We start from the raw sequence: 13853 nt of genomic DNA, 5'->3' as shown, positions 1-13853 counted from the left end.
GTTGCGCCGGCCACCTGACTGCGAAGTATTGGGCTGTTGTACGAGTCAGAAACGAACATAAGCAATAAGTGTCAAGATGCTTTCTTGCTGGCAAAATACCGTATTAGTGACATCTAGCAACACCGCCTTGAAGAACCAGCTACGTTGTTGCTTACCTTGAAGAAGGCATTGTCACTGGCACACTCGAGTCTCAATGCCTCAGACTTTGGTTTATTCATGCAATATGCACTATACAGTTTATGAAAAGTTTCTTTCTGTAAAGAACAAAGGGACACATCGTTTCACGTTGCCCAGGAAAAGTTGAAAGCGCTCGACAGTTAGCAAACAAAGCTGCAGTGATGGCTTACCCTTTGAACGAAACAGGTTCCAACTAACTCAGGAGTACTTCGGCAGTTTTGAAGGTCCTGTAGGAAGACGCTGAACGGCGAAAGAAAGCAGGGAGAAAAAACGCGTTATGAAATTGCTGCCGCACTTTCATTAGGAAAGAACAACAAATATTTCGCGAAAAAGACATGTTGAATAGTTAATTTCATTTTAGTGTCAAGATCTGCAGAGGCTCGAAAAACGTAACAGTCTTCTGAATCTTACCTCGCAACACAATTCAAATTAAATCGCCTCATATCTGTCTTTTCTGAGGTCATAAGTAAAAAAGAAATATGCTCCACTTTAATGTAACTATTTGAATATAGTTAATTCGCTCATTGGCTGCTTAATTCATGCATTAATATTTTGTGTTGCCCATACTAGGCAGTCATATTAATGAGGCTAGAGGGAGAGAAAATGTGGAAGTCAGACACAATCCCTTTTCAGGCAACAAGCCTCACCTGCAATCAAAATATTATGAAGCCAAACAGCTGGCATCGCTGAGTGTGTTCATTGCATTGATTTAATATTTAAAAAGAAAGCCCTTTATCAGTCATGATAAGCAATTCTTACTTTTTCTGAAATACCAAGTTGATAACGCACCCGGATATTATATACTTTTGTTAATGTCTTTTATTATCGGTGATCGAAGAGAATGTTGGAGGAGTTAGGAGGAGGAACGGAAGTTCGCGCTAACTTTTTATTTTGTTCCAAGTCTATTTTAAGAAATTGTTTAAGGTGTCCTGCACTCCAGCATCACCTGCCAGTTTCCCACGTTCTACTTTACTTCCTTTAGAAATTAAAGAGTAACAAGGATGTGTACTCGAAATCGAAGGCCACATCATGAAGCGACTTCAGTCACTTGAACAAAAAAAACAATCCATTTTTTTATATGCCATAGCTGTACAAAGAACACGTTGGAGGCCATTTTGCACCAGATCTAACTTAATTTTGATGAAAAAACAAGCCTATGGGGTGGGGGTGTTCTTGCACACTGTAGCCATTTGCTTGGAAAAGATTGGCATCGTGTGCTGGCAAAACAAAAACAAAAAAAGAAAGAAAAGAGTGAGTAGGAAGTACCGGAGGATGATTGCAACAATTAAGCGAGGACTTCCCGGTAGAATCTGCTTGAGATAAGCTGCATAGACACTTCCTAGACACTCCAGGCGAATTTGTGCCGTCGGCGTTGCCATCGAGCTCCGCATAATATTTAAGTGTATGTTTGCTACGTGTATATTCAAGCCCTTATATGCAAAATAGACGATATAATATTGAACCACAAAAGTTGCTCATCAGGTCCTACGTTCTTGACTGAATTATTCCTCAGAATTTCCGAGCATTGCAACCACAGTAAAAGAAAGCCACGATATATTTCAACCACAACACACTCTTTTATCTTAAATATTCTCAGGCTAATAAAAAAGGGGCAAGGCAATATTAGTGCTCATAATCTCGCGCCGCTTTTTACGGGCAGCGCTGTGGCACCTGCGCGACGCGATTACAGGCGCTGCACGCTGTGTTAAGGTTTCTAAGTGTGCCAGAAATTCTGGCACACCCGCGTATTCATAGAACACCTTCCGAGGAGTTAAATCACAACGTTACACCCTGCTATCGCTGTCAGTGCATCACCCTTCGGGAGAAGCGTAAAAGTGTTCTTTTTTACAGCGAAGCTGTGTAGGGCTAGGGCATTTCCGTCGTCCGCGAACAATACCGAGAACTAGCTAACGTTAGCGCCTATTGGCGCAACGTTAGCTAGTTCGTCGTCGTCGTCTCCTTCCACAGCTGAGTCCGTTGCCGTTCATTGAGCTATTCATTGGAAAGAGGACACTATCGTCGTCGTCGTCGTCATCGTCGTCATCATCATCATCATCAACAACAACAACTATCATTATGAGTAATGGCTCGAGCATCATCGTCTTCTTCCACAGCTGGCTCCGTTGCCTCTCATCATTCCAGCATAGGATTTCATTTCTCTTCTGTGGTCGTAATAAAAAGGCTGCGTTGTTTTGTTTTTCGTTTTTTTTTTACTCATGCTGGTATGAACCATTGCTTAAGGGGGCATTAGCCATTCACTGTCTTACGTGACGGACGCGTTTAATAACAGAGGTGATACGAGAATGTGTGCGCATGCCTATCGTCAAGATGACCACCGATCAGGACAATAAATATGTTCGTAAGTATGTTGAAAACTCTGTGTAACCTCTGTGTCTTGTACTAATCAACTTCGCTGGTCATCCACGTTCACATAGTGTAATGGCTCATGATTTTCCTACTTCTTCCTTTTTTGGTCCTGCGTTAACATTAGAGAGTTTGAGCATAGCGCGTCGTGTTCGACAGAGTAACGCTGCGTGCGATGTACGCGGAAAGCCAGTTCGGCGTTTCCTTTCGCCCCGCGAAACGGCCTGCACGATAGCCATGACATCACGCCAACGCCTCCAGCGTCACAAAAAAAATTAAATTATGGGGTTTTACGTGCCAAAACCACATTCTGATTATGAGGCACGCCGTAATGGAGGACTCCGGAAATTTTGACCACCTGGGGCTCTTTAACGTGTACCTAAATCTAAGCGCACGGGTCTTTTCGCATTTCGCCCCCATCGAAATGCGGCCGCCGTGGCCGGGATTCGATACCGCGACCTCGTGCTCAGCAGCCCAACACCATAGCCACTGAGCAATCACGGCGGGTTCCAGTGTCACTGGAGTGTCCGTTAGTTCTTATCGTAACAATATAGAGAGAGGGAAAGAAAGCATACATCGCACGGCTCAGTACTTACTCGTTGTGGAACTGGTAGAGGGCCTCCATGTTCCCAAACAGTATATCAGCTTTCCCGTACAGGGAGTGAGGCACGAGGTGTTTCATCTCTGGGTTCGTCATTTCCTTCTTGTACCCCTGGAACGGAGAAAGTTGTACGGGCCATTTAATAAAATTAAAGGGGCGCTGCAACATTTTTTAATGAAGACTATAGCCTCAGTATTAACCGGTGCCAACTCTCACATCCTCTGCGGAAAGAATTCTTTTCGAGCACTTCGTGTCAGAACTGTGGCGTGAGGCGAAAATTTGGTCGTCGTGGCCTCCGAAGCCTTCGGTATATATAAATATTTTTTTTTCAGGGTATTTAAACACTTCTGTAATAAACGGCACAGGCGTTCTTGATAATATGCTCTAGCGATTTCATAAAGGAGAAAGGAGCGATTTATGGGGGTGGGAGGCTCGGTCGCGATCAGAGTACCTGTTTTGATCTTCCGACGGCGGGTTTAGTCATCAGCTCGCGGTGTTCTCACGTGGTGTCCCTCACGTGAACTGCCCAAGTACTGCGCTGCTCGTAATTTGGACAATCTAATTAGAGTTGAGTCATTCAAGATGGCACGACCGATAATTTGTCTTGGCACACTGCGCCCAGTAAATGATCGGGCCGATATGAATACTGATGACTCGTTCTGCGATTATAGTATGGAACATGACGATACCTTAAAGTCCGTTGAAGGGCACATACCATATTTTGGCATATAGTAACCTGGTTCAGAACTTCATCTTACAGTTGTAGATTTCCCATTACAGCGGATGTATTCTGTTGTGGAACATCACCCACAATTCCATTAGTGATTGGGTGAGAACATAATGTGCGACTTAAGAGTGTCCCATATTTTTTTACAAATCAATTTTCAATGTTTCAGGTTCAGTGTTGTTAAGAAAATATATAAGTACGTTATAACAATAATCTTCATAACAACAGCAAACAGAAAAAAAAAACAAATCGAATAATTCAGAATTGCGTGAAAAGGAGTGTTTTACGTTCTGTGTCAGTGTTAATTCAGACCAGCATTGTTAGAGATGCGAAGCAAACAATGTTTCGCTAGCAGGCACACTACAAATTACGACAAATGTTTTAATACTTCGCTGTTAACCATCAACAGCAGAGAAAAATCGAGAAGACTTCGCCACTATGGCAAGCCGACTTGCCGTACTAATCCCGCGCGTTGCTATGACATGAAGAGCGAAATGTGAGACTAGTAGTAGTAGTAGTAGTAGTAGCAGTAGTAGTAGTAGTAGCAGTAGTAGTAGTAGTAGCAGTAGTAGTATAAACAATATGTTAGGGGTTCTGGGCGGTGGATGCACGGGTCCCTCAGTCCAGAGCTACACTGGTCTCTGCGGATCGCTGGACTTGATCGAGAAGAGCTCTCTGGCTCTCTAGATCTTCGATGGCAAGACAAACCTGCCACTGCCTGTTACTCGGTATTTGCGCCGCAAGAGGCGAATTGGAATTTGGAGGCCATAGTTTACACATTCATGTGACGCGGGCAAGAGTAGGCCGCGTGTTATTCATATATGTTGTAAATACCAAGAGCCTCTCTTGGTGCACGTGTTCTTTGCGGAGCCCCAGAGCAGCCTTATACGCTGCACTGATCATGGAGTTCACTTTGGTGAACAGTGACGTAATGTGATGAAAAAGAGCAGTCTCCAAATTATTAAAAAAAATAATTATTCACATTTGTTTGTTACTTCGCATTCTGGGAGTCTCTCGAGCGATTAATTTTCATTTGCATGCTCAGGCTCCTGTATAACTTCCAGGAGCAATGCAGCAATACCGCTGTAAGTGAGAAATCATGGAACGGTATCTTTGCACACGAATTGCATTGTGAAACACTGCAGAGGTTATGACAATGCGCACGGATGCATATTTACGAAAATGTCTTACGGCGGCCGCGTTACGTACTTTTCTGCACCTAGAGTACGTGATCTACTGTTTTCCTGCCTCTCGTTCCAGACAGTCTCACATCTGCTTTGCTCATCTAATGTAGACTATGTAATGCAGAAACCGTTCAAAATAACCAACCACTTGCTTGACGAAAACCAATGAACTGCTTCTCACTCGGAAGCAATACTATGTATTGTCTCCGAGTACCATATTTCTGTTCGGTTGTACCTCTTAGATTTTCGCAAGAAACAGTCGCATTCACTATAGCAGATCAGCAAGAAAGACAACGTGCGCAAGTTGCGATACCTGAATAATGCTGTACAGCTCATGAACGTAGGTCTTCTCGGTTTCAATCAGCTCCGTCATGACGTGCCTGCAAAGAAGAAGCGGAACATTGTTTAGTGTTTGGTGCCTCAAATTAAAATAAAAAACAATAATTAAGTGCCGAATTTGTTATCGAATGTTCGATATCAAAGGGAAAGAATCTGCACTTTAGAACAATTTGGTGCGGCTAGACCGAAGAGAAAAACGATGGTCCGTGGAAGTTTACATCTTAGGAGTGCTACAACCTGTAAGCAGTCCACCGTAACCTGTGCGTAAACGAATTAAAATTGCAAATGCGTTAGCACTCGTAAAAGTTATAAACAGGCTGCGATTATCGAAATTCGGCGAAATCCTTTGTTTTTTCTTCTTCCGGTTATGGCGAAGTGAGGGAGCGTGAATCTCCACCATATTTATCGCGATTAATAGACATCTAATGTAGCAGTTAAGCACGCGCACTCCCTGTTATAACCGCACTATACAGGTTGTTTCACGTAACCTGAGCCGAACATTAAAAAAAAATATGTAAATGCCACGTAGCTGGACCGAACCAAGGTAATGTCGTTTGCCGTAGCTTGATGATACTCAGATTATATTTCTTACATTCCGCCTGATTGGATAACTGGTCTTAATTCATTAACCAACTTCTCAATTATTATAATTAGATAAAAAATGTCGATGAGAAAACTGTAGAGATACATGAGAAACTCCTGACACAGCTTTCCGTTGCTCAATACGTGCTACGTAAAAGTGTTTTTCCGAGCTTGAAGGAAGCCTGCGAACACGTGCGAAAATGCCGCACGACTGGCCGCTGGAGGCACCTTGCGCGAATTCGCGGGCTTCTTTTACGGTTTAATAAATGCTATAGAAGTATAGCCAGCCTGAAACAATGCAAATGGCTTCAGGCTAAAGATATGAGAAAGGTGCAAGAAGTTTTCTCGCGAAGCCCATTTAGTTATAGCAAAATAACAAACGTGAACGCGCATGCAGGAGCCCTTTGTTTATGCAGAGCTAATCTGCAGTTTGGCTTGTGACAGGAAAACCCACTCGTGCGAAGAAGTCAACATTGTAGCAACGTTCGGATGAAGGTCTTTCGCCATTGGTGTCGATAGCAGAAACGTTTAGGCGTAATTTTTTTTTAGTTTTAAAATTGTGACTTCTAAAGCTTTCTGCACGACAAAATCTATTCAGGCTTGCGCAAAACATGCCTCGCGAGGAACAGATCAGCGAAACCTGAAAGCTCCAAAGGATGATCCCCATGTATGGTGTCATACATCTGCCACGAACAATCTCTGAAATATCACATGACATTGAAAGAATGCAACTACCCATATACAAGTTTTCTTAAGATATTTGTGTGCAGCATTGAAAGATATACTGCTGCAGCTGCTCGTTCTAGAAGATGATTCGTATTCTTGCGCCTCGCAGGGGGAAGTAAAAAATAAATGGGCTTAGGGGCAAGAAAGAAAAAGAAACTACGCTTGCAACGTCTTTTTATATATGCAGTTACTCTGATGCCAAGCGAAGAACTACACACATATTGAGAAATATCGTAGCACTTAATTTGGTACTAATGCCGTTCCGCACTATGCCTACCCAACAGGGCAGTAACGTAACCAATTCTGCTTATGTGTACACAGAACTGGAATGCGTTGAAATAGATGGTATCGGATTTTTTTTTTTTGCGCTGTGTTGTGTGCGGCAACTATGTGTTGTTGCGAGTGATATACTGGTTGATATAGTATACTGTAATCATTTAAAGAGGAAAAGTGGAAAAAAGTTATGAGGAAAGAAGCAGACCAGCTTGGCTTTTTGGAGAAAAGCAATTTAATACAGGCAGTTCGTCGCGAATAAATATGAGGATTTAGATAGAAGAATGAGCGCAGCAAAGACGTAATAAATGACACCTCAAGGGAGATAATCTGAGGGGCCGCCAAATGAAGTCGGGTGTTGGGCACTGAGAGCAGAGACACGCATGTTATCTTGAGAAAAAAGAGAATGAAGAAAGACAGGTTATGACCGCCCGAAACTTTCGATATCAGGTTATATTGTCGGATCGGTTGAACAGTAGAAGCTTTGCCACAAACGAAAGTAAGTGACATTCGATATTAGAGCAAAGGAACGATTTAAAAAAAATTGCGGGGCTGTACTTGCAAGAATCACGGTATGTTATTTAGGCACGTCATAGCAGGGGTTCTCCGGAATATTTTTGACCCCCCGGAGTTCTTTAAACGCGCGCCTACATCTAAGCACACGAGCGTTATAGGATTTCTGCCTCGACCGAAATGGACCTCGAACCCACGACCTCGTGCTTAGCAGCGCAACGACATAGCAGCTAAACCACTGCGACGCGTAAGGAAAACATTCAGGAATCGTCAAATATCGGGAAAACAATGAAATCAAGAAGAAAGAGACTTGGCATTGCAGGGAACCAGATGTTTGCAAGCAGAGCTAACCATAATAATGACATTGACAATCTCTAATGATAGCTGCAGATCCCCGCTTGTCCAGCGTGTTTCCTTCTCCGTCCGCTGTCGTTTGCGCGGTTACATTATGCATTCAGATAGCTGGAGCTCAGGCATTCTATGCTGTGCTGCACAATACTCGAAACAGGAAGCAGGAACTAGGCGCAGTCGCCGAGAAGATATGGAAATTCCAAGTGTAACTATGGGAGTTAACGTGACTTCGCCATGTAGGTCTAGAAAAAAGGAGGAAAGAGAAGGAGTAATAATGGTGGGGGCACTCGGATAGCGAAATTTTCGATAAAAAGAAATAGAACACGAATATTTGAAAAAGAAACTAATGACCTTCGATCGATTATCGAGTTGAATACGGAATATTCTCATATGGCTTAAGAAAATGGAAAGATTGCACGGAAGTCCGTTTGTTAAAAAGAAATAGAAGCCTCACTTATGTCACTTGATGCACGTGTAATGGCGCTCAGATCTGGACGTTTGATCAACAGAGGTGCTTGCGAATGAGGAGCAAATGGGAGGTGATCGTATCTGGCGCACTTTCGCGACGACTGTGATGAACACGCAAACAGCACGCTACTAGATGCACGCAGAGTGCCGAGTTCGTTCAATGAGCAGAGTGTAATACTAGAGCACCACTTTTGCTAAGTGGATGGAAATAGAGTGAGATTACCCAAACAATAAAGTTCCTTAATCAAGAAAACGAATTCGTGTGCTACCTAAGGACAAGGAATGGAATGGATTGATGTTACAGAGAAGAAGTTGGATACTACATTCGAATGCTCAGCAATTGTTTTATTTAAGCAACGGAGGCTCCCTTACGGCAGAATCCTTTGAAACAGCCACCCACCTGCCTATGTCTTTTTCCTGGTAGACTCCGATAAGTGTTGTTATTCCTTATATTTGAACAGTGACAAATATTTGACTGCTTTGAATGGTGAATTTTTGAATCCAATAGCAACTAATATTCTATTCATATTCCACTCTTCTAATATTCGCACACCCTTAAATAACACAGGACCTATTAAAAGATGGCGAGGACATAGCGCATGAAAAGTACACTTAGCATGCAACGTCTCATGACATGAAGTGTACAAGACTCTTGGGACAATACTAAAGTAACAGTAATCGAGAATAAAGACGACATTGGAGATCCGAAAAATAAGATTATTTGAATTACTATAAGTACTGGAGAAAATATTCGCTAAGGCTTTTTTTAAAATAGCAACAGAGAAACACTACATTTCACGCCACGAAGATAATAGACTGGATTTACAAATGAATATTTAACGCTGCATAACATCCATGTCATTACCTAGGCCATACAGCAGTCCTCGTCATATAAAGAAGCTGTCTGTATATCACTGCGTATTCGAGTAGAGGAAGCGTTGGGAAGTAGCTTAGGAAATGTCTAGACGTTCAACAGCCACCAGTGTCCTTCACAAAAAAAAAGCACCGAAAAAATGTCGTTTCAAAAGGATGTCAGGAAACGAAACAGAGCCTATCCAATGTAATTAACTGCATGCTAGCGAAAAGTATTCAGGAGGTCGTAATTCGGAAAAAATTTTTTCGTTCAATTCTGTTTCCATATACGTCCTGCCGAGTGGGCGATGCCGGGGATAGCGACGGCGCGGCTTCGTGAGAGTCAATGTCGAACCGCGAAAAGAATGAGAAGAATACTTATAAAACCAGTCGAAGCATTGGGACAGTAAAGAACGCGTTTCCCCGTATGTCGCTTTGTCTTTTGACGATTAAGGTAACCTTCAACAGCCTGGATGATGATAAATCATAGTTCGTGATTTGTAGTCCCGCTCTCCAATCTGATGAAGTACGGTCATCTGGGCCAAGAAGTCGCAAGGGAACCGCACCTTGAGAAAGAAATCCCAAAGAAAAAAAATGGGCTAGAGTGCACGTGGCGTACGTTATAAAGTCATTAATGACAGCCTGCCGATATCCTTGAGAGGAAATGCACATAATCAATGCATTCTGTCAATACTACCGAATGGGAATGGAACTTGGAGGGTAAATAAAGAAGCCTGAAGCTAAAGACCATGCAAATGACGATGGAAAAGAAAATGATAGGCATAGCACTAGGCGGCAGGACGACTTCAGCATGGACCAGAAAGAAAATACGTATAAGTGGTATCCTACTATAGACTAATATCAACGATGAGACCTTTGCACGCCATGTGATGCGTAGTGCAGATAACAATTAGAGAAAGGAAAACACTCTAGGGCGGCGGAGAATTGAGTGATGTCATCAGATTAGGAAAATTGGAAGTATTGGGTGGAAGATAGTAGTAGGTGGAAATCTTTGGGAGTGGCCTTTGTTCTACATTGATATGGAATAGGCTGACGACAAAGATGAACGTCCCAAAGCAACACATATTCTCCGAGCAGAATGGAGATTCTGGATTAGTCTTTAACTACATGTGATTCTTTAATGGAAACCTAAAGCATGTAAAGAAGCATTTTTCACATGCGAATTATTACTACAACAAATTCGCAGTTACGCCCGAAGTGCGAAGCATCAATTACGATAGCAAATTAGTGGAGTACTAGCTATACGAAGTAAGGATAGTAGTTTTATCGGCCGTATAAACTTGCAAACCAAGGCATGCCTACTAAATTAACAAGCACGGTGCCACGCGCGCACAAGCAAACATGAGCACATCTAACTCGACGACCGCGGAAACTCAACTGTCAAAATTCTGGGGTGAGGAAGCGCGGCAGCCGCAGCGAGCGAATTGACTTTCGTGCTGCGTCTTGCATCACCGCGAACTTAGCCGCGAAAACACAGCGCGCTGCCAGACTGTCCCCGTCGCAAATGGCTTTCAAGATACAGCGGGCCGGCCGGGCTGCGCGGATCAAAACACGCCCTCCTCTCCCCTCGGATCTCATTCAGTGCGACGGAAGACAGCGCGCTTCCTGCCTGCTTCCCTAGCTTGCTTGCGCGAGATTGAGCGGCGAGCGCCCGCTCACACTCGCACGCTTTGGCTTGCACATATAGCGCACGGCGCGCGGTGACGATTTTGTCGCCCTTGGCCTTTATCTGGAACCTCACGGCCACGGCGACGGCAGAAATGTGCCTGGACTGTCCATATAATTGCTATCGCACTAGTATGCCAAACACCTCGGAGCAGACAATATCCGTCAGGCCTTGCGTTATGCTTGAGCGATTTCTTGTATCGTAAATAAAATTTGCTTTGCTTCGGAGCAGCGTCCTGCTTCGTATGTACACAACGTAACTCGAGATTTATACGTTAGTGCTGTTTCCCCGGGGTTTACTGCTTTCCGAAATAAACACGCATGACATCGTAATACTTCGCTTTGTGATTTCGCACAGCCGGTTCACAGGTTGCAGGAAGTTTGAGTTGCGTGTATTCCATATAAAGCAATATGTCTAAAGCTGTAGTACGCCTACTCGCAAAGTTTCTCGCGATAGCTGAAAGGAATTTCTGGAGATCGCAGTAGAGACGCGTCTTTCAAAATACATCTTCCGAGGCATGTAGGATAGTTAATGTTTGTGAAGCTGGCTTCCCCGCAATTGACTTACACAATATCAAACCTAGGACGAGGTTATTGTAAAATCAGATTTGCACCTGGTGTGCACCTATCGCCACGGTCATTCGTGATATAACAGCACAACCTGGCTTTCTCATCGCCGACTACAGAATTATTAGCAAAACGCTGTTCTGCTACTAAAGAAAAACTAATAAAAGAAAAACTAAACATCCTGAACAACTTAAGCCCGAAAAGTAAAATTCAAGTCATACCAGCAAAACCAAACATACTTTACTTGAGGTAGGATACGTCTTAGCTTGCTCGATTAGGTCGGCGTGGGATACAGGCCTATGGGAGTAAAAGTGAAGTATGCTTTTAATTATTCTATTAACTACAATGTTTTACTTCTGCTCGTGTCTCAACTGCCCTGTGCCAACTGCTGAGTCGGTGCACTGTAAACGGGATCATAGAAAATGCGAAAATAGTTAGGCTGCTCGCCACAAAGTCCGGAATTGACCAAGCTAACAAGAAAGTTATTCTGCGTCGTAAAGAACGTTTTTTGGGAACTCAGGTGGTACAAGAACATTGACAAGTAAGTCTCCTGGTCCTGCAGACTTTAACCTCCTTTGCCTTGATCGAACGGCCTCTGCGTTCACCTCGTTCTGAATAAAGAATGGTACAGAAAGAAAAATTCAGCTTCCATGCAACTTCGCAACTATAAAATCATAGAAATAACCAACACTGTATAAGTATTTTACTGGAGGTGATATGCCCACTACCATATTCTCTAACTGAGTACGGTTTTGCAAGGAGGTTTCCATAGTGGCACCCCGTAGCCGGAATAAACTGGATTCCTGCTACGAGGTGTCACTATGGAAGCCTCCTTCATTTCTATGCCCACGCGAGTCCTAAGGAGAGTGGCCAATACCACTTACAACGAGAAAATTGAAGCCGATGATTCCGTCGTTGGTGAAATCGTCATCACGCTTACTGTGGTCGCTGACAATGCGTTGTGTCAAAGCACGTAGGGCACTCCAGCTTTGTAGAAAATTTGATAAGTTAGATTTTTATTGCATGAAAGCGCCAGAGGTTTCAGAACAACTGCCTACAGAAAAGGCGCTAATCAATTAACGATCAAAGGGACGCTTTGGTCCAACAGTACCGCATTTCTTTGTCGTTCTTGTCGTCGAAATCAACTCACCTTCAATGGGGCGTTAGAACATCAGTGGAACATATGGCATGCCCTATCAACACCGCAAGCACTTTTCACTATCCGGTGCTGCTGGCGATGAAATCGCAATGTAAGAACGCCCGATATGCTCCTATGTAGTTGAGAGACCACTTTTTGAATTACGTTGGTGTGGATTTCGAAGAAAATGGTCGACTCGCGAGCACCGCGTGTAATACCATTATCGGTACGGCAATGTAACTTCTCCTCTTAGAGGCCATTGTATCGTGCGGGCACATCCACTAGAAAAGTATACACGCATTTTGTCATTTTTCTTTCCGTAAATAAACTCAAACACACAGGAATTCGGCACTATGGGTGGTGTGAGGCATGTACGATAACGTAGGGTGCGTCAGCGTAACATATGCAGCATGGAAGCAACAAGTCAGGAGTGTAACGGATATAACAGGAATAGAGGACCCTAGAAAGCTCGCCGAGTGGTAGAGAACACACTCGTCGCAAACTCCCAACAGCTTACTTCAAAACTCGTGACCCTCTTTTATATCAGGCATTCACTGATTATGCAGGAGTTCACTGCATAAGCTAACAGCAGCAGCATAATGAACTTTAACCATCTTTCTGAGCATTGACGGTTTAGCAACCAGACTAGCGATTAGTGGCTGGCCCAATCAGCGATCGGCCGTGCCCAGGTGCGATATAGGGTAAACAACACAAACAGCTAGAAGTCTGTATAGTGCAGTTGTTTCGTGGCATGCACAGTGAACGCTTTGGGTGAGCAAAGAGCTTCAAAATAAACTGTTTCAAGTTAGCGACAAGTGTGTCCTGTAATTTGTTTTGTCCGTCGTCTGTCTATGCTTCTAACGGGTCGCCAAAAAATACCAAAGTGAGACCTTAGTGAATTTCGGAGTTTTTTGTTTTACGAAATTTGGCTTGCTACAATACGCAATCCAATAAAAGACTCATCTTGCTCGACCGCGTACAAAATGCACCAATTTTGGTGTTCTACTTGCCAAAACCGCAACCAGATTACGAGTCACGCCGCACCGGGAGACGACGGAATAATTTTCACCACATGAGGGTTCGTTCATCTAAATCATCTAAGCAACATATTTGGATGCAAACGTGCATCTACATCTAAGTACAAGAGGGTTTCGCTATTTCGCTCCCATCGAAATGCGGCCGCCGCACCGGGGCTCGAACCCGCGAAATCGGTAGCACAAATGCATAACCACCAGGCTAGCGCGAGCGGGTTATAGTACACAAAAAAAAGAATGTTGTGTTCACTTCTAAACGCTTCTTCGCGAA

The 13853-nt window shown here is 43.5% G+C and overlaps 1 protein-coding gene across 1 annotated transcript in view; it reads right to left on the bottom strand.

Moving 5' to 3' along the window:
* Positions 1–13853, bottom strand: part of LOC135913748 (guanine nucleotide exchange factor DBS-like) — a 286399-nt gene that overhangs the window by 24637 nt on the left and 247909 nt on the right. Inside the window, exons 13-16 of the mRNA XM_065446389.2 lie at positions 5367–5433; positions 3138–3253; positions 348–417; positions 156–254 (exon numbers count right to left, since the gene is read on the bottom strand). Of these exons, the coding sequence (XP_065302461.1) occupies positions 156–254; positions 348–417; positions 3138–3253; positions 5367–5433 (352 nt within the window). The remainder of the gene's footprint in view (positions 1–155; positions 255–347; positions 418–3137; positions 3254–5366; positions 5434–13853) is intronic.

Source organism: Dermacentor albipictus, chromosome 1, assembly GCF_038994185.2.
Source record: "Dermacentor albipictus isolate Rhodes 1998 colony chromosome 1, USDA_Dalb.pri_finalv2, whole genome shotgun sequence".
NCBI classification, from domain to species: domain Eukaryota; kingdom Metazoa; phylum Arthropoda; class Arachnida; order Ixodida; family Ixodidae; genus Dermacentor; species Dermacentor albipictus.
Note: the sequence above shows the minus strand (reverse complement) of the source record. Positions and strands in the feature narration are given on the sequence as shown.